This window comes from Hermetia illucens, chromosome 7 (assembly GCF_905115235.1).
Source record: "Hermetia illucens chromosome 7, iHerIll2.2.curated.20191125, whole genome shotgun sequence".
Lineage (NCBI taxonomy): Eukaryota > Metazoa > Arthropoda > Insecta > Diptera > Stratiomyidae > Hermetia > Hermetia illucens.
Window position 1 is genome coordinate 11,048,151 of NC_051855.1, and position 21,799 is coordinate 11,069,949.

At 44.1% G+C, this 21,799-nt stretch overlaps 1 protein-coding gene across 22 annotated transcripts in view; it reads left to right on the forward strand.

The window, feature by feature from the left end:
* The window catches only part of LOC119660950 (protein unc-13 homolog B), a 241,664-nt gene extending 226,483 nt beyond the window's left edge, over positions 1 to 15,181 (forward strand). For 21 of the 22 annotated variants that reach the window (XM_038069982.1, XM_038069979.1, XM_038069973.1 and 18 more), the window contains 5 exons: positions 487 to 588; positions 6,291 to 6,386; positions 10,692 to 10,854; positions 14,154 to 14,280; positions 14,341 to 15,181. In XM_038069982.1, coding sequence (XP_037925910.1) covers positions 487 to 588; positions 6,291 to 6,386; positions 10,692 to 10,854; positions 14,154 to 14,280; positions 14,341 to 14,505 — 653 coding nt within the window. In that variant the 3' untranslated portion in view covers positions 14,506 to 15,181. The remainder of the gene's footprint in view (positions 1 to 486; positions 589 to 6,290; positions 6,387 to 10,691; positions 10,855 to 14,153; positions 14,281 to 14,340) is intronic. The other variant, XM_038069968.1, reaches the window with a different exon arrangement.
* Positions 15,182 to 21,799: the final 6,618 nt, after the last annotated feature.

Sequence of the window (21,799 nt, forward strand, 5' to 3'; positions counted from 1 at the left end):
TCCCTCACCACGACAAGGGTAGGTAATCGTCGAGGGAGAAAAAAAAATCGCAACTAACTTCACTTGATTGTCAAATCGGCCATTTCATGTGCAACAACCTAATACTTTGAGCTTACAAAAATGCAACGTTGATCAAATGTTCCCCATTATGTTAGCTATCAAGTGACATGTAAAAATGATGGGCTTAATTATGGAAAATTTTGGAATATTTCACATTAAATGGGAGTAAATGTTGTCTTGATATGAAGGAAATTGACATCGACATGGCAGTTTTAAATGCGAACAATGGAAAATCAATGCGTCAAAACACTAGAACTGTCATATTTAAATGGATTTGCTCCATAGCAAGACCACGGCCATATGTATATATCTATGTATATATATATATCATGTAGATATATATATATATATATCATGGAATTATATGTTATATTTTTGATAATGAACCGCAATCATTCCTTCAAATACAAAAAAACACGCACACAGCAAAACGGCGAAGTTTAACAGCGGCTGAGGTTGAAGAAGTTGGAAATTCGAATTTAGATGAACCGCTTAAACAAACAGACAAACGACGTCAGGCTAAAAAAGGTTTTTAGCATTGAAATAAACATTTTATTCCAGCTTTTGTTTTGGTTTTCCTATGTTGGTTTTATCATAATTACGGCTTAATATATTAATAAGTATGTCCCCTTAAATATGTTTTATTTTTAAATGAACCTGTAAACAAGGATTCCGTAATATTCAAATAGAATCTGTTGAAAATAGCATTTAATTTAGTTATTTTAAAAGTTATTTTGTTGAAGATATTTATTTATCAATGACCAAGCGAATGTGAACATAATTTAATGGATACTTTCACGCTAAGTGTTTATGTGGGGTGGAAAATTGGGAAAAACAAGGAATCGGTATCGTGAAAACCTCCGGCAACGGGAATTGAAATTAAAAAAACAAGAAATTAAGCACAAAACAAATTGAATCCAAAATGCCAAACAATCCATCCCATCTTATAATATCGTATAATTCGTTCGAAGAGCTTTTGCTATTTTGGTACTACTGCCGTACTCACTCGTTTAGCCAAAACTAATTTTCCGCATCCACTTATATCCGTCAATCCCACCAATTCATTGGCAAGTCCAGGCGACTTGTCAAAAACAGCTGATCCCATTTTCGTTGTATCTCGCTCATACTCAAGGCCAGAGCTATTTGAAATCGTGCGTACTCGCATTGGTTTCTCGTTTTCGGAGGGAAGGGGGAGTATGGCAGCTGTATATTATCTACCTGTGGTCTAGGCGCCTTGATGGACCACACCAGGCAGCACCCACAACAAATGGTCCAGACTTGAAAACGTTTTGGAGAAGCTTATCCGCAGACATCATAGGTTCTCAACATCTAGCAGTATCTGCATGTGGTTAAGTGCCTACGATGTAAATAAATTTACAAGTCCAATGGCCAAGGGCATGGCTCGGCCTATTATAACCGTTTCACCACAATCTTTGGTGACCTCTTCAGCAGGTTCGTGTAGATGAAGTATTGGGCTAAGTATTCCCAAGCGCTATGCATCTACAGAAGCTCCGAGATTTCTACCTCAAATCATTGCTTGATCGGTTGATAGGATCGCGTTTCAACTGTGTGCTGATATGCTCTTCCTGCAATTACAGTCACTTGTGTCTTGTAAGATTCACTTGCACGTTGTTGGTTTGAGTGACCGAATCCACTGGTGCAATTTTGGTGACGGAACCAACAAAAAAATTGAGGTGGAGTTTGATGGCTGTCTTCCCAGCTGACAGTACTCGCTATGCCACTGTGCTAAAATCTCCGAAGAGGAGGTTCTACGAACCATAAACAGCTTGAAGAACTGGAAGGGCCCTAGTCTGAATCGGGTGTAGATTTTCTGGTATAAAAAGTTCACCAGCATACATGGATCGGCTGACACAAAGCATAAACCAAGCCATTAATCGGCCCTCACCGCAGGGATTACCACAGCAGCAGGGCTACCGAGTTGGAGCTTGCAAAGGGCAACTCATTGCCAATTCAGTTCACTATCGACTCGGTGGTTTTAGAACAGGCAACTAGAAGCCAAAGAAATCTCTTTACTTCATCATCATCAATGGCGCAACAACCGGTATCCGGTTTAGGCCTGCCTTAATAAGGAACTCCAGACATCCCGGTTTTGCGCCGAGGTCCATCAATTCGATATCCCTAAAAGCTGTCTGGCGTCCTGACCTACGCCATCGCTGCATCTTAAGCAGGGTCTACCTCGTCTTCGGATTAAGTGAACCGCCCACCGTAACCTATTGAACCGGATTTCATCCACAACCGGACGGTCATGGTATCGCTCACAGATTTCGTCATTGTGTAGGCTACGGAATCGTCCATCCTCATGTAGGGGGCTTTACTTGCTATATCGATATATCGCATTGATCCCAAACTAATAAAGCTTTTGGCATCAAGTCATGGAAGGGCAGTATGCCACCTTGTTAATGCGCTTATCTGAGAGTACCAACACCTCAGAGCCCATTCGCATACGAAGAGGCATCTTCCAAGGGGATTCGTTGAGTATGGAGTATGGAACACCACTTCGTCCAGGTTGATCCGAAATCTTTTAATCGCTCAGTTCTAAGCATAGGGCATAGGGCATTGAATGCCCGTGTGACAGTGTCTATAACAAGAACAGAGAAGAGTGGTGGGAGGAACATCAGACTTCCTTGGTAAATACCGACACAGATACGAAGCGGTTTTGATACACCAGCCACACTTCGAGCTTCACTTTTCGGATCATGGTAAAGCAATTTAATCCAGCCCATAAATTCGTCCTTCCTGGCTTAATTCACGGTTATTTGAATTCGGTTGCCAAGAATTCGTTGAAATCTTCATGGTATGGAACAGCGACCGGATGGGGTCGTAATTTTAATGCTTTACTGGACTACTTTTTGCATATTGAAACTAAGGTGCTTTCTTGCCAGTCAGATGGTGTTCTTCCTTTCTTGATAACTCGATTGAAGCACTGACTGATCCATAGTATTGGACCCAGGCTTTTCGCTCTGCAGAGTTCGTCAGCTCCTGTTGCTTATTATTATTATTATTTCGCGGGGCTTCTGCTCTCCATTACAAATCTTGGGTACTAAAACACGACATGCTCTGGATCCTTCGATATGCCATCGCATCTAGGACAATTCGGAAAACTATCCAACCCAAAGCGGTACAGATACTGCCTGTAGCAACCACCGTGTCCCATGAGGAACTGGGTAATGTGGTAATTGGTCTCTCCATGTTTACGCTCAAGCCACACCCTAATGTTGGGAATGAACCTGTGCGTCCACCGGTCCTTCGTAGACTCGTCCCATCTTCGTTACCAGAGATCATGCATTTCTACGGTCTGTGTGCCCCTCCATACGTCTTGCATGGTACAGCACACTCATTTTTTTCGTCAGAATATCGGCAGGGATCATGCCTACTACCACCAATACTGCCTCAACTGATATGATTCTAAAAGCACTGCAAACCCTCAAAGCCATCTGCCGGTTCACCTGCTTCCGCCTCTGAGAGTTTGCTAGCGCCTCTGCCCACACAGGTGACGAGTGAAACAGGATGGAACGCACCACTCCGGCTAGAAGTAACCTGCGACAGTGTTTCGACCCACCAATATTCAGCAAAATTTTTGCAAGTGCCGCGATTCACTAGCTGCCTTTTGGCATGCATATTCTAGGTGTTCCCTGAAGCTCAATTTGATGTCAATTACCTACCTCCAGGTATTTGATAGATGACTTTGATACGACCATATATCCACCGGCTTCCACTTTCATAGAGTTATTTTTCCTGCGGTTCGTTATTAAAACCGCTTCCGGTTTCGCGTCCTCCAAAATCAGCCCGGCTCTTTCTAGTCAGTACTTTACTGCTCTTACTATTTTCGTCGCGTAGACCTCCACATCTTCTGGGTATTTTCCTGTAACAACCACAGCTAGGTCATCAGCAAAGCCGCCAATCATAATTCCTTCTGGGAAAGAAGACGGGGACACCTATGTCAGCCAACCCTCCTTTAACTTTGTCCTCCAGTTGGCCAAGTTGAATGCGTTTTTGACATCCAGCGCCAGCACGGGACAGTAGCCGCCAGAAATCAGTGCGCCTTTTACCTGGGTTACCACCACGATAATTGCGTCGACCCTAGAGCGGGCACGCCAAAAACCAAACTGGTGTTCCGACAAACCATTAGTGGCTTCAACGATGGGTAGGAATTTGTTGTAGATGACTCCCTCCATTATTTTCCCATTGTATCGAGCAGTTTCCAGGTGGCTTGCCAGGTTTCGGATGCAACACCAACTTTTGCTTTTTCCACTGCACAGGGAATGCTCCTCCTTTTAGGCACGGTGAAAAGGTTGGGCCTAGTCTTCACTGCCAGTTTAAAAGCTCGGTTGGCCATCCAAACCTGGGGCCTTGTTGCCACCAATCCTACCACATGTTTCCCGCAGCTCCTGCACAGTTGAAGGAGGTATTATGCCCTCATTTAGCTGGACCTTTTTGCCTTCCTCTATTTTCGTGGTGAGAGGACAGAGTGGTAACAATCTATTTCAGGAGGTGCGGACAGGTCACCTGGGGTGATTTCCGCAGCCTTTTCATTGCCAGCCTGTAGGCCTCGCCCCAAGGGTTTATGATGACATGGCCACAGAGCTGTATGAAGCAGTTCTTTTTGCTCCTCCGAATGGCTTTTTTTAGGGGGCCAGGCAGTTGGCCCTATGCCTCCTCCCGACCGTCGTCGCCAGGCTTTCCCTTGAATCTCTCGCAAAGCCTCCTTGCCCGGAAACATGCGGTTCGCAAACTTGCGATTTCGTTCTTCCATCAGTAGTTCGGTTGCCTACTGGGGAACAATCGCCTTCTGGACATAGTATCATCGCATGCTTCCGTTAGCCATCGGGTGATTTCAATCGATTTTCAAAGAAAGTTCTAAACAAAATGAACGAAATGGAAGCATACCAGGGTTGTTCAATGAGTTTTGAGGTTCGATAAGGAAAACATAATTTTATGGTTTGAAATCCACTTTATTATTCAATATAGTCTCCGTGAACATCAATACATTTGTTCCAACAAAATTCCAATTTATGAATTCCATGCCTGAAGTGAGAATCGGCAAGGGCCATTGTGCGCACAACTTTCTGACAGCCAATACTTCAGTCAAAATATTGCTTACACTGCCCAATGAGATGCCTGGGGATTCTACGAAATTTCTTTCTGCGATTTATGGTATTGTTGCTGTTTTTGAACGCCCTTGAGTGGATCGTTTTCAGGGCTTGTACGACCACGTTTAATTTCAGCAACCCAACTTTCTACTGCACTAATCGAAGGCAAGGCGTCCTTAGACACTTTCAACACCCGTTCATAAATTTCCTTTGCTTTTAAACTACCCAAAAATAAAAATTCAATCACTGCATGATACTTGATTTTTCCCATTGTAAAAAAATACTGGGACCAGTCGATACTAAATGGCTTGTAAACAAAGAATGAATTGACAGATTGGAATGAAACGTCACATACATTCATATAAGCAGTGTACCAACGGAACAAGGAGGAAATTAGGCTAGTAGCAATGCCCTACCCTCTCTTATCGAACCGCAAAACTTATTGAACAACGTAGTCTACACATTTTATATCATTTAAGAATAACATCGTGAAATTAACCATTACTCAAAACATTGTCACAAAATCTTAAGAAAATTAATATGTTTGCAATGATATTTGATATTCACGTCACTAAGGTCGAGTTTTAAGTGATTAAAGTTGGATTTAGTTTTTGATTAATTTGGGTTCTTCCTCATTTCCCCGTGGAGCTTATATAGTATACGAATACAACCCTTAAAACGACCCAACATTCATTTTAGAAATGTTATACGACTACTGCTTTCTGTTTGACTATAGAATTGCAAATTGATATGAATCTAGCGCTAGTAAACCATAAAATCCGTGCAAAATATAATTTATGGTTGCCTGAATTCTGCTTTAGCTTAATTTAAAACAAAAGGCAGTCATGAAGTACTTTTACCTCTAGCCTGTTTGCTAATGTTATTTACCTACTTTCTATGGAATGTGCATGAATTAGTACTAATCTAACGTAAAGTAGTGACAATTTCTTTAAAATGAAATTTTAGTTTTAATTTTTCACTTTAATGTTCTTAATATGCAGTAAAATTTTATAAAATTTGAGAAATTGTGAAAAAAATTAAATTAGATAATTTGACAAGATAGAAATGTATTTTTATTCTTTTTTTCTCTTTTCATTTTGATTTATTCTCTATATTTAGATTCGTCAAATCCCGAAGACAGTGTTGGCGAAGTTTCTGTTCAAATCGATTTGTTCACACATCCAGGAACTGGTGAACATAAGATCACCGTCAAAGGTAAGGCATTTAAAATATTGGTAATGATTTAAAAAAAAATAAATTCATATAAAAAAATAAATAAAACCACCCCCACTTCTCCGTCCGGACCACCGTGAAGTATTACTTCGCGAAGAAGGCTCTCACAACTAAGCCACGCGTCCGTCGCGCTTTCCGAACTCGCTCCAGTTCCTTCAGCTTCTCCTATATCGCAGTTACTGTTCCTGGACCTCAGCATCTCCTCCACGAAATCATGGGATCTGATAACTGTGTTGAGGGCATCGTTTGACCTCCTTCTTTCATTGACGAATCTCGGACAATGGAGCACTCGACCCCCACGGGATCAGTATATCGGTCCAAAGTTGCTGCCATCTCCTATACAGCTCCTTCCTAGTGGTTTTCAGGAAGCCCGCAGTCACATCGGCCGGATTCACCCTCCTTCTCCAGAAAGAAACAGTATGCCTCATTCGCCAGAAAATCTAAGGGTATTATTGCCGCGATGATACACACTGCCTCTCACCTGGTACCGTTCTGCACTGCACAACCTCAGCGTGATTGGCCGGTATAGCGAACTTACCCTTCTTTGGTTCGCTGTGTTATCCAGTGCGCAGGCCCAAACAGGAACCGCGTACAGCCGGATGGATTTCACCACCCCTGCGATAAGCAGCCGGCAACTAAATTTTGACCCTCCAATATTTGGCATCATCCTTGCTATAGAAGAACTAATCTTTGCTGCCTTTTCGCAAGCATAGTCCAGGTGCCCCTTGAAGCTCAACTTGGCATCGATCATTACCCCCAGGTATCTAATCTAATCATCGCGGATTTTTCCTTTGATTGGTGATAAAGACCGCCTCCGTCTTATCTTTCTCCAGGTCCAATATCAACATTTGAAACCATGCTTTTATAGCATGATCGGTTTTACTTGCATACAGTTCCACGTCCTGTTGGTCTTTCGCAAGTACTGCCACTGACAGGTCATTTGCAAAACTAATCAATGTTGCCTCACTTGGCACGTGAAGGCCGTGCTCTCCGTCATACATTATGTTCCACAGCAGGCGCCCTAGTATAGAGCCTTGGGAAGCACCTGCTGTCACAACATATTTCTTTGGTCCTTCATCCGCTTCGTACCAAAGAAGTCTCTTCGAAAGGCAATTCTCGATTATCCGAGCTAAGTAACTAGGGACACCCAGTTTAGCCAGAATTTCCTTAATCCAACCCCAGTATGCTGAGTTAAAGGCATTCCTGACATCCAGCGTTACCACCGCATAGTACCTACCAGCGGCGGCTACCTCCCGAGCCAGGTCCACGACTGTTGCAATGGCATCAACGGTAGACCCCACTCTACGAAACCCATACTGCCGCTCCGAAAGACTAGCTCGATGAACGGAAGCAACCTGTTGTATATCATCCTCTCCAACATCTTCCCCATAGTGTCTAAGACAAATAAAGCGATATTAAGAGGGTGCGCCCGGTGGTTTTTGTGGTTTCGGTAGCATAACCAACCTCTGCCTCTTCCATGTTATATTGTCTCCATTTTGTCCGCAGATCTTCCGTAGTTCCTCTTCGGTCACCCTGGGGATTGTGAAGACGTCCTGATGAAACATTGGGTGTTGCAGGAAAACGATTGCGATTATTTTTATCAAAACTCGCGGGCAGGTCACTTAGGGTGATTTTTGTTCACGAATCTTGTTCATTAGAACCTTATAAGCAGCGCCCCACGGGTCCGTATTTGCTTGTAGCAATTCCTCTTACTTTCCCGTAGAGCCTTCTTAAGGCTACTTCGAAGATCGCGGTATTCTTTCTCCGACTGCTGATGTTCTGGCTTCCCTCAAGCTCTTTGGCAAAACCTCCTCGTTCGCGGACACGATGCCCTCAACAGCGCAATTTTTTGGTTCCACCAATAGTTTGGTTTCCTACTGTAGAATTGTGGGCCTCAGTTATTGGTTGACATAACTGGCTCACTTTTTCCAGCGCCATTCCCTTCCGGTTGTAACCTCCTTCTAAAGCCGCCAGGAATGTCTCTTCCTCGAAAGCTGCAGTGGACCACCCAGCTATCCTGGTTTTGATGCTCATTCGACTGTCACCTCCTCCATTTCTGATGTCGAAAAAGATGATCTGATGGTCACTGTGGGTATAGTGCTCACTCACCCGCCAGACCAACCCTCTCCCCAACGAGGTGCTGAGGTAGGTTAGATCGACGATTGAGCTTAGTCCTCTACCTCGTAAGTTCGGCGCGCACCCACCTTTGGCGAGTACGATGTGCAAGCAAGATTAGGCCCCTAGTGTTCGTCACTCGACTTCCCCAGTCTAAAGCCCACGCGTTGAAATCGCCGGCAATGATTTTGGGGCTGTTGTCCAACAACAAGCCGTCTAGTATCTCCTCATATCGCGCTAATGTTGCACTTGCAGGTGCATAGAAGCTGTAGATATGGACACCGTTGAGTTTAGCCCGTACAAAGCCGGCTCCCGGGAATACCATTGTTTCTTGAATGGCTTGCCGTCCACATGCCCATATCGCCGCGTTTCCCCATGAGTCTTTCACCCACGTAGCACTAACATAACTTTAGTACTGTTCGCATATTACCGTCAAGTCCACATTCGACTCTCGAATGGTGTCTAGTCTTGAGCTTGATGGTGTCTAGCCTGAGGTTGATTTGAGGTTGATTTGCATCAACCTCATTTAACCTTACAATTCAGCTCCCTCCTATATGCCGGGCACCTGCGACCACCTGCAACGTGTCGGTCATCTACTCCCGTTCTCCCTTTGCACAACATGCATTGCGGTTCTCCAGTGCAGTCTTTGATAAGGTGGCCCTCTCTACTACACTTCCTGCACCTTCGCGACCTATCGTACTCGCTAGTACATGCTGCTGCCAAGTGACCGAAATCGAGGCATTTGGGGCATCTCTTCAGAGATATTGGCTCCCCCCCCTGACACACGACCCAACCTATTCTTACCTTGCTCTCGGTAATTAGTTTAATCCCTGATTCCACCGGCAAACTAATAATAGCGGTCTGTGCACCTCCATATGCCATCTTCATCCTTTTGATGACACTGTCTTGGAGGTTACTAAGGTTGAATTGTTCCCTTAGCGAAGCATAGATGATGATGTGACCTCGTCTAAGTCTCTGAACTCGGTCACTATATATTGATTGACCTAGCACCTTCTCCACCTGGCCGCGAAAGCTTTCCACTATCTTCTCGCTAGATTCCAAGCAACAAATCCCCCTTTTGTGTACCCCTGATACGGCTCACACTGCCTCCCACGTCTGCCAGCAGTTCCAGATCGGCTTTGACTTTCCGAAGTATGTTGGCGTAGGACATATCTCCTTTCTGGGAAATAATGGTTACTTCCGGATGAGTCTTCTTTTTAGCCTTGTACCCCTTTTTGCCGCCCACCTTTATCCATTCTTCGGATATACAAACTGTAGGTTCTTCCCCTTTTGTCACTGTTGGACCCGTAATCGAAAAACTACCCGGAACTTTCACCGGCGCAGCTTTCTTTGGCAATGAGGCTTTTTTCTTCTTAGCCGCTTGTTGGACACCAAGGGAATCACTTATTTCATTCCTAGTCGGTTTGCCCGCGTTTTCACGTATCTTACGTTGAGTTGACGTCACCAGCGTCTCTCGTGGGACTTTGCCACAAGACGCTTGGGTATTTTTCTCCTCCACCGCCCTAATATAGGACAACTTAATACCTCGTATCAGAGCCCTGATATTTTGGTGGATATTCCACCTCTCTTCAATGAAATCACAGAGTTCATTTATGCATCCCCCCAATGCTGTTGTAGTTTGCTGCCTTCCACGATCGCCTTTTACAGCATCGATAGCTATGTCACTCCAGGGACTCTCCAAGTTCCTTTTTGAATCCCTCGACGAATCCCGACTGCCTAGGGGTAAAGGTGCCTTCTGTGGTGACCTTTCAAGTTTTGAGCTTTTTCGAAAAGGATCCGGTGTAGATCTCATTACCAAGATCTCTTGTAGCATTAGATGCCAAAGTAGCCAAGTTTCCCACTACTGAGGCACTACGGTCGCTGGATATCCCACTCCCAAAAAGCGTCGGTTCTGGGTTTCTGAAGCCCTGCACCGTAAAAAACTACCCTTCTCGTCCTCCATATTTGATTTGATTTCTGGGTGTCCTTCCCATAGCCAACTTTTATCCACTGGTTTGCGTTTACTTCCCACCCCTCCCCATGCACGCATCCACCGAGCGTTCCCTTATCCACTCGAAGGGACGCGCCTGATAGAAGATTTGGCAACTCCACACTCCGTATTCGCAACGAGCTATATAGATTTTGGCTTTATATATTTTTTTTTCTCCACAGTTGTTGCTGCAAACGATCTAAAATGGACAATACAATCAGGAATGTTCCGGCCATTTGTTGAAATTAATCTTATTGGACCACATTTACAAGATAAGAAACGAAAACATGCGACCAAATCAAAATCGAATAATTGGTCACCGAAATTTAATGAGACATTTCATTTGTAAGTAATTTTTATCTTTTTATTTCCGTATTATAATTCATCTTTTTTATCATATTTCTGTCTATATACATATACTTGTTTCACCTTTTCTTCTTCTTCTTTAGCCTTTGTCCCGTTCACAAGCGGGGTCGGCTCGTCGTGATCGGCTTCGCCATTTGGCTCTATCGAATGCCTGATCTGGGTACGATCTTGAGGCTTTCAAATCCCCATCTAGCGTATCAAGCCACCGTTATTTAGGTCTGCCTTGTGGTCGTTTACCATCAACTTTGATGTTCAGACCAATCTTGGCAAGTGAATTCTCGTTGACACGAATTGCGTGACCATACCATCGAAGGCTCCTCTCTCGCAACTTTTCCACGATCGGCGCAACCCCATAACGATCGCGGATATCCTCATTTCCGATGTGATCTAAACGTGTGGCGCCACTAGTCCAACGTAGCATCTTCGTCTCCATTACCGCAAGACGCCGTTCATTGTCTTTTATAGTCGGCCAACACTCAGAACCATAGAGAGCGACTGGACGGACGACATTCCGGTAAATTTTAGATTTGAGACGTTCGTTGATATGTCGATCACAAAGAATACCAGTTGTGGACCGCCACTTCATCCAGGTGAATGCATTTAGGCACACAGTGTTGGACTCCCGATTGGGTCCGTCGTCGGACTACCAACTAAACACCTCCCCATCGTCAGAGAGCTAGCCTGGAACCGTTTGTCATATTACTTCGGGCTAGTCCCCAAACTCTCCCGCCTTGAGGAGCCTTCAAATCAGGGAATTCCTTGCACCAATGGGAGGGGAGAGGAGGAAGGTAACTGTCAGTTCAAGGAACCCCCTGCAATCCGGCTCCTCCACCGGTCGAGTTCTATCTTCTTAGCAACGAGAAGGGCCCGAACGTAATGGACAACACGGTTCCACCTGTTAGCAGTGCTCAGCATCTCTTCGACAATGTTGTCTGGAGAGAGATCCCTGTGTTTAAAAGGAACTGCTGACGAACCCCATCCCACCTTCCACAAGAAAAAAAAGTGTGGTAGGCGTCGTCCACAACTCCATTACAAAACACACAATCCGGAGGTGGTGCCCTTCCAATCTTGTGCAGGTAAAACTGAAAACTTCCATGCCCACTTAAAAATTGGGTGAGGAAATAGTCAGTCTCACCGTGCTTCCGATTCAGCCCCGCACCTAAGTTGCCGATGAGCCGCGCAGTCCATCTGCCTCTAGTTTCATTTTGCCAAGAGAGCTGCCACTCGTCTAGAGTGTGTTGCTGTTCTTCGCGAGCAACCACCTCCCTTGACTCATCTGACTTGCGCTTGTATAGGGCCTGACGCTCCCTAGCAAGAAGGGCACCAGGGATCACTCCCACGATCACCGTCATGGCCGGTTCAGAGACAGTGCGGTACGCAGACGCCACCCGCAAAGCTCCCCGTCTCTGTACTTGCGCGAGGCATTTACGATATACCTCCTTGTTAAGAGCGCCAGCCCATACCTCTACGCCGTAGAGCAGGGCAGACTGCGTTGAACTCATCAGGAGACGTCACCTACTAGACGTAGGACCCCCAATGTTTGCCATTAGCCTACTTAATGCCGAAACTCCAGCCGCAACCTTGTTCGCTGCTGCTTTGATTTGCTCAGAAAAGCTCATCTTTGAGTCAAGAGTCAACCCGAGGTACTTTACCGCTGATTTTGACTCGATTATCGACTCGCCGAACGATATGGGACGCAAGGTCGGAATTCACTTTTTAGTCAGGATGACTACTTCGGTTTTTTCCAGTGCAAGGTTGAAACCATGAGTAGTCATCCATCCGCTTACCCGTCGCATCAATATGCCGAGTCTGCTTTGCGCCTGTTCGACAGTGCGTCCAGCAACAAGCGCTGCGACATCATCTGCGTAGCCGACCAGGCGCGACTCTTCTGGCATGTCGAGTTTAAGCAGACTGTCATAGTTAGCGTTCCAGAGGTCCGGCCCTAGGATGGATCCCTGTGCTACCCCCGACGTGACCTCCATCCACCTTTGACCGTCTAGTGTTTCATAGAACAGGGAGCGGTTCGTCAGATAGTCCCTCAAAATCCGTAAGAGATAATTCGGCACGTTGAAAGTATTGTCTAGTGTGCCTAGAATGTCTTTCCATCTTACGGAATTAAAGGCGTTTCTGACGTCAAGTGTTACGAGGAGCACGCCTTGTCGAACGGCGTCCACGACTTGCATGACAGCATCAATTGTCGATCTCCCTGCTCTACAGCCAAACTGCCGAGGGAGATAAATCTCCAGCAGCGTGTATCGCTTCAGCTAGTCTTCCCAGCAGTGTCAAGCATACATAGTGGGCGGTATGAAGACGGCAATTCGGGGTCGCCTTTCCCTTTATGGATCAGCGGAAGCCTCGCAACCTGACAACGAGCAGGGAAAATGCCCTCTTTCAGGCAAGCGTTAAATAAGCCAAGCAGTAGGTCTGGCCGGTGTTGGAATACCAGTTTGTATACCTCTGCTGAATTACCATCGGGTCCTGGCGCCTTCTTGATTTTCATAGAGAGGACTACCTGATCCAACTCTATTATAGAGAAAAGTGGACAGTCCTCTGCGCTCTCCGTCGGGTGCGCAGGGAAGAGTGCCCTCACAATGCGGTCCATCTGCTCGGCCTTAAGTGAACAGGGTTTCCGCAGAGCCCCGATTTTTCGGGTTACCAGTTTGTAACCGAGTCCCCACGGATCCCCGTTCACCTCGTCGACCTGATCTTGCCAGCAGCGAGCTTTGCTCTTGTTTATTGCGCTACGGAGGCTCCTTTTGGCTGATTTGTACTCCATCATTTTTGTACATGCCTCGTCCCGGTCACCTAGACGTTATGTTAAACAACGGAGCCCGTGACACTCCTTCCGGAGCTCTGCGATTTCCACTATCCACCAATACATGGAAGGTTTGCCGCGCCTCGATGTCTTCCTGGGCATGGAGGCTCCGCAGACTGTCGTTATCAGGTTCATAGTGTCAGCTGCGGCGCCACCGCCCCTAGGAGTACCCTCCAGCGTGGCCCCACTTGTTCCCAGAGTTTCGACAAACTTCCCGGTGTTCACTTTCCCGACGTTCCATGCACAGAAAGATCGCTGGGGTGGCGCACACCGAGAGTTTGTGTCCACCACTTCGAAAGCAATGTATTGGTCTTCCAGAACTCGCCACCCTTCCACCAGTGGCACCAGTGATTCCGACGCGAAGGGATTACCCCCCTTAAGGTCGCCCCACAAGTACTTAGTCTTTCCCCTGGTAAAGCTACCTTGCACAAAAGCATTACATTATTTTTATACCCTTTTTCAGTATGGTCGGTAACGAGGAGCAGTTGGATTTCTTTGAATTGCACATTTGTGTTAAGGACTATTGTTTTGCACGTGAGGATCGGCTTGTTGGCGTTGCTGTACTACAACTAAAGGATATTGTTGAACAAGTAATTTGGCCCAGAAACCACAAAAATAGCTTATACAAAATTTTATATATTTATACTTAGGGTTCCTGTGCATGTTGGCTTTCACTATCCAAGCGTATACAAATGGATGAGACCGGCTGGACAATCCTACGAATTCTATCGCAGCGTAACAATGACGAAGTTGCCAAGGAATTCGTCAAGCTCAAGTCTGAAATACGTCAAGAACCAATGATGGGAACTCAATAGATAAAAAAAAACTACTCATAAATTATTTTTGAAAATCCAAAAAAAAAACAAAAAAAAAACAAATTAAAATAGTAAAAATTTATTATTCTTTTCACGTACATACCGAAACACGAATGAATATAAAAATATACAAGAAAATTATGGAAACTACCCTACCACGAATTAAATATGTGAAAAAAACTCAAGAAATTCAAGTGTTTGAACAGTAAATGTTATCAAATAAATGAAAACTTTAACGATAAATAGTAAATCACGCATACGTACATTATACATACATATATATATATATATATTAATAGTTAAGTTAAGAGGATTCGGAATGAAAAACATTTAAAAAAAAATAATCAACTCACCAAATGAATAAAACATAATTTGGTTACGCTCTCTTTATAAAAAACAAAACATAACAAAAAAAAAACTACAAAATGAAAATGAAAAGAAATAGTGTTTTTCCATATTTTCCTTTTTTATATGTCTTCTACTATTTAAAAAAAAAAAATGGCTTCAATAATAATAATAACTAGAAGTCAAACGTAAAAAATACCCAATTCATTATCTTGTGAAGCAAAATGAGAAAAATACTATTCTGAAAGGCTCATAATGAAAACAAAAGGTGGACAAAAAAACAGAAATTCCAGATAATTTATTGTGAATAATAAAAAAGAAACTATAAAAAGAAAATGAACCTAAACATAATATATACACACACTAACATTAAACTACTAATCGAAGACTAACTAAAACCAATAAGGATTGTGTATAATACCAGCAAAATATAAATAACAATTATATCAAGAGAAACGTTATATATTACAAAACCTGCAACACAATGAGAGAAATTAACAGCATTCGTAAAAAAAGACAAACCAAACAATCACTTCCATACTTAGAAAGCAAAGAAGAAAACCAAAAGCAAGAGAAGGGGTAAACCTGCAGTTAGGAGAAACTATATTGATGGTCAAAATGTATCCTTGCCTTGTAAGTCTTAATTTTCTTTTAATTTTATTTTTGTAAATATTTTTTCTCTCTCAGCTCTTTACCTTTCTCCTTAATTATTCCCTGCATGTTGATTTTTTTATTTATTTTGCCTTACTTTTGTCATTATTTTCTATCTAGATAGGGCAGTGCTTTTGTCAATTGTATAATTCATTTTCCCTTTATTTTTTCTATGCGAAAATAGCAAAACCATATTACTAAAGCCGATTTAGTGTCAATATCCCACATAATATCGTTGAAAATAGATAAATACCATGCTATCATGTGAAACTAGACTTTATACACATTAAAATTCATAATTTATCGTTATTTCGAACTTTAATTCCACATAATATAATAATTTATATATTGACATTTCTAATTTATTCATTTATATATGTTTTGCTATTATTCAATTTATTTTTTCTATTTCTATTATTTTTTAATTTATTTTTTATATATATCTCTCTATTTTTCTACTTTTTGCAATTTTTATATTTTCTATTTTATTTATTTTATGTTATATATTTTATGATATAAAACAAATATAGTCCATATAGCCTTATTTTGTCCTTAACATTTATCCTAGTTTATTTCCTCATTCTAAGAATATTACAAGACGATAAAATTGTTTGTATTCCGGTAAATTTAAAGCCTAACTACAAAATGGGTAATTCCCTCCAGAAAGAAGCAAGTCTATCGGTCCTAGACATCTGGCTCCACAAAAAGTACTCTAATTCGCCCGTTATGGTTACAAAAAAAAACCATTCAACATTTTTTTTAATCATTGTATCTTGCAATTTCCACAAGACCATGGTTGGCAAACCCATGGCTGTTTAAAAAGAATTTAGCTTTTATAAAGGATTTAAGGCCCGCTGGGTTAGTCTACATAGACATGTATACCTTAACGAGTTTTGGTATATAATAAAGTTATACTGCATCAGAACGCGATGAACGCAACCATAAAACCACCACGAATTGAAAACCAATAACTGGACCTCTCGTCCTCCTAGCATCTTCTAATCTCCGCTTCTTCACCACTCCTCCTTTTCTATCTCCCTTCTGTCCTCCCTAAATCACATTATAGAGAGTGCGGAAGGACTACAAACAGCCTCTATTATCCGGCACTAAGCACCTCATGGGGGAATGACGGCATTAAATATTGGAGCTCCGTGGCTGCCGAAATCAAGTGCTTGAAGTCGGAGATCCCCAAGGCAAACTGAGAATTGGCTGAGATGAAACAAGCCCTTAAATGCATACCAAGGTAAACTAATCTAAAAACAACATCTTTGGTGTACCCCTTATGCTTATTAACAAATTTTCGCTGAATACCTCATTGAATTCTCCCACTCAGTTGGGTACATAAGCCCAACTTTCTTCATAGACATGCTAGGAATTGACAGAGACAGGATAAGCATTGACACCGTTTATAGTATCAAAAGAGTAACGTGGTTTCGTCCTTAGACGGTGCCTCACGTATGACCTCTATCAAACAAAACCTAGTAAGGATTAGATAAGAAACTTTGCCGCACATTTTTCCATCATCCAGATCTTCCGAAAGTAGTTTTTTTATTCGTGGCATTTAATCCTAGTCTAAGCTTTCACAAACCAGGCATGGAAGATAATACAGCCCATGTACCCGTTATAACTGCTGGAATGATTTGAATAGGGCTTCTTGCCTCATGGTTTTTCAGAATTCCGATATACATAATATTTTACATAGGTCTTGCAGGACCGACTGCCCTCCACTTACTTGGAAAGGTATTTTGTGTTCCGGCCAGCAAAGTAGTAATCAAACCCTACCCTACCAGCCCAACTATACATCGTAACCAGGAGGACGAACCTTCTGACGGAAGCAAAATATGGATTCAAGCTATCTCATCTGAAGTGATTTTACCGGTGGTTTTCTGGTATCCTGTCTAGGGTCTGCCTTAATTAGGGACTCCAGGCACCCCGGTTTTGCGCCCAGGTCCACCAATTCCTCCTTTTCTATCTCCCTTCTGTCCTCCCTAAATCACATTATAGAGAGTGCGGAAGGACTACAAACAGCCTCTATTATCCGGCACTAAGCACCTCATGGGGGAATGACGGCATTAAATATTGGAGCTCCGTGGCTGCCGAAATCAAGTGCTTGAAGTCGGAGATCCCCAAGGCAAACTGAGAATTGGCTGAGATGAAACAAGCCCTTAAATGCATACCAAGGTAAACTAATCTAAAAACAACATCTTTGGTGTACCCCTTATGCTTATTAACAAATTTTCGCTGAATACCTCATTGAATTCTCCCACTCAGTTGGGTACATAAGCCCAACTTTCTTCATAGACATGCTAGGAATTGACAGAGACAGGATAAGCATTGACACCGTTTATAGTATCAAAAGAGTAACGTGGTTTCGTCCTTAGACGGTGCCTCACGTATGACCTCTATCAAACAAAACCTAGTAAGGATTAGATAAGAAACTTTGCCGCACATTTTTCCATCATCCAGATCTTCCGAAAGTAGTTTTTTTATTCGTGGCATTTAATCCTAGTCTAAGCTTTCACAAACCAGGCATGGAAGATAATACAGCCCATGTACCCGTTATAACTGCTGGAATGATTTGAATAGGGCTTCTTGCCTCATGGTTTTTCAGAATTCCGATATACATAATATTTTACATAGGTCTTGCAGGACCGACTGCCCTCCACTTACTTGGAAAGGTATTTTGTGTTCCGGCCAGCAAAGTAGTAATCAAACCCTACCCTACCAGCCCAACTATACATCGTAACCAGGAGGACGAACCTTCTGACGGAAGCAAAATATGGATTCAAGCTATCTCATCTGAAGTGATTTTACCGGTGGTTTTCTGGTATCCTGTCTAGGGTCTGCCTTAATTAGGGACTCCAGGCACCCCGGTTTTGCGCCCAGGTCCACCAATTCTATATCCCTAAAAGCTGTCTGGTGTCCTGACGTACGCCATCGTGCCATCTTAGGGGCTGCCTCGTCTTTCTTTCCTACCATAGACATTGCCCTTATAGACTTTCCGGGCTGGATCATTCTCATCCATGCGGATTAATTGCCCACCGCAGCCTGTTGAGCCTGATTTTATCCACAACCAGACGGTCGTGGTATCGCTCATAGAATTCGTCGTTATATAGGCTACGGAATCGTCCATCCTCTTGTAGGGAGCTGAAAATTCTTCAGAGGATTCTTCTCTCGAACGCGGCCAAGAGTTCGCAATTCTTCTTGCTAATAACCCAAGTCTCTGAGGAATACATGAGGACCGGCAAGATCATTGTCTTGTACCATAAGAGCTTTGACGGTTTGGTGAGACCCAAAATACATCCCATTCCGATGTCTGCTCAAATAAAGCTAATAATCGTTGGTTACCATATTTTAGAAATTTACCAGAAAACCTCCTTTTTTTTAGGGTAGGTGAACGCATTTACGCACACAGTTTTGGACTCCCGGTTCGGTACGTCGTCGGACTACCAACTAAACACATCCCCATCGTCAGAGAGCTAGCCTGGAACCGTTTGTCACATTACTTCGGGCTAGTCCCCGAACTCTCCCGCCTTGCGGAGCCTTCAAATCAGGGAATTCCTTTCACCAACGGGAGGGGAGAAGAGGAAGGGAACTGTCAGTTCAAGGAACCCCCTGCCATCCGGCTTCTCCACCGGTCGAGTTCTATCTTCTTAACAAGGAGAAGGGTCCGAACGAAATGGGCAACGCGGCTTCACCTGTCAGCAGTTCTCAGCATCTCTTCCACAATGTTGTCTGGAGAGAGATCCCCTTTAAATAGAGCTGCTGACGAACCCTATCCCACCTTCCAAAGAAAAAAAAGTGTGGTGGGCATCGTCCACAACTCCATTGCAAAACACACAATCCGGAGAACGCGCCTTTCCAATCTTGTGCAGGTAAGACTGAAAACTTCCATGCCCACTTAAAAATTGGGTAAGGGAATAGTCAGTCTCACCATGCTTCCGATTCAGCCGCGCACCTAAGTTGCCGATGAGCCGCGCAGTCCATCTGCCTCTAGTTTCATTTCGCCAAGAGAGCTGCCACTCGTCTAGAGTGCGTTGCCGTTCTTCGCGAGCAACCACCTCCCTTGGCTCATCTCCCTTGCACTTGTATATGGCTTGACGCTCCTTAGCAAAGAAGGCAACGGGGATCACTCCCGCGATCGCCATCACGCCCGGTTCAGGGACAGTGCGAAGAGCGTCAGCCCATACCTCTGCGCCGTAGAGCAGGACAGACTGCGTTGAACTCCTCAGGAAACGTCGCCTGCTAGACGTAGGACCCCCGATGTTTGCTATTAGCCTTCTCCAACTGCAACCTTGTTCGCTGCTGCTTTGATTTGCTCAACAAAACTGATCTTTGAGTCAAGAGTCAACCCGAGGTACTTTACCGCTGATTTCGACTCGCCGAACGATATGGGACGCAGGTTCGGAATTCTCTTTTTTAATTAAGGATGACTACTTCGGTTTTATCCAGTGCAAGGTTAAAACCATGAGCAGTCATCCATCCGCTTACCAAAACCGACGTCCACGGTTATCACCAATTGTATCAAATATTTCCCGCAGCTCCTCCACAATTACTGGAGGCATTACGCCCTCATTTTGCTGAAATATCCCCCCCCCCCCTATTTTCGTGGTGACAAAACAGAGTGGTAACAATCTGTTTCAGGAGGTGCGGACAGGTCACGTGCGGTGATCTCCGCAGCCTTTTCATTACCACCCTGTAGGCCCCACCCCAAAGGTTTATGTCGGCATGGTCACACAGCTGTTTGAAGAAGTTCCTTTTGCTACTCCGAAAGGCTTCTTTTAGGCGACCACGCAGTTGATTGTATGCCTCCTCGCGACCATCGCTAGCGGGTTTTCCCCTGAGCCTCTGGGCCTTCTCGCAAATTTGCGATTTCAGTGTTCCACTAGTAGTCGGGTTGCTTACTGGGGAGTAATCGCTGAGTGGTTAGAGCACAAGGCTGACGTATACAAGGTCGCGGTTCAAACCTCTCTGGTGGCAGTCCAATTTGTATCGTGATTTGACATCGGATGCCAGTCGACTCAACTGAGAATAAGTATCTGAGTCATATCAGGGTAATAATCTCGAGCAAACGCAATGCTGGCCATATTGCCTCCTATTGGGTACTGTAATCCTGTCCTGAATGAAGTGTTCTAACATGCTTCAAAGCCCAGATCCAATTGGATTATTGCGCCAACGATTATTATTATTATAATCGCCTTCTGAGCATCGTAGTATCGCATGCTTCCGTCAGCCAGCTGGTGATTTGGGTGGCTTTATCTCAAGCCGCACCCTTCAGGGATATGTCGGGTTTGGGTGCCGCGGAAAACGTGTCCTCTTCAAAAACTTTCCCCATCCACCCGGTATTCTGCAAGAACTCTTCTTGGAACTTGCTCCCTCATTCGTGCATCCAATACCAGAGCGCTCAACATCTACTCATACTCGGCCAGTGTAGCGTTGGGTGGAGCATAGTAGCTGTAGATGTGGACTCCTTTCATCCTCGCTCTGATGAAGCCCTCCTCCGGGTGCTCTATTATTTCCTCGAAGGCTTGTTTTTCACAAGCCCGTAGAGCTGTTTGGCCCGTTTGATCTTTGACTCAAATGCTACCACCGTGGTTTCAAAATGGCTCATTAATTATGGTACTCCGCAGTCCTTGTTGATATGGCCTTCCACTCCGCATTTCCGGCATTGCTTCGACCTGTCATTTGGACTAGTGCATGCCTTCGTAATATGACCGAAGCGAAGGGATCTAAAGCATCGCTTTAACGCCACTTGCTCCCTAAGACTGCACATAACCCAGCCTATTCTCACTCTACGCGCTACTAACAGTTTTAGTACTGTCTCTACTGTGTTCCTCCGTAGGCTTTCCTCCGCGTTTCTACCGCTGATTCTCCAAAGTTTCGCGAACCTCCTCCTTCGTGGTGGTCTCATCTATATTTTCGCTGATTATAGTGACCTCATGGCTCCTAGTTATGTCGGCTTCCTATCCTAAAAACTTTCCGATTTGGCTCAAAAATTTGTCCGCGGTTATATCCTTGGATTCCTTGAGCTCCAACATAAGATCTCCCTTACGCGGCTAACATTATCTTCTAAGATGGTGGGATCCGGATCTGCCTTCACTCTCCTGAAAATGTGAGCACCTCACCTCGTTTGGAAATGATAGTCACCTCCGGTCTGGTCCTTTCTTTTTGGGGCTGCCACTTAGAGATCGCTTCCCTTTTCCCAAGGTAGTGGCTCCAACAGTTTCGCCGTCAGATTCTGCAGTAGTCCTCATGTGCTCCGCCATTTTAAGAGTTGAGTCCTTTTCCCTTTTCAGGG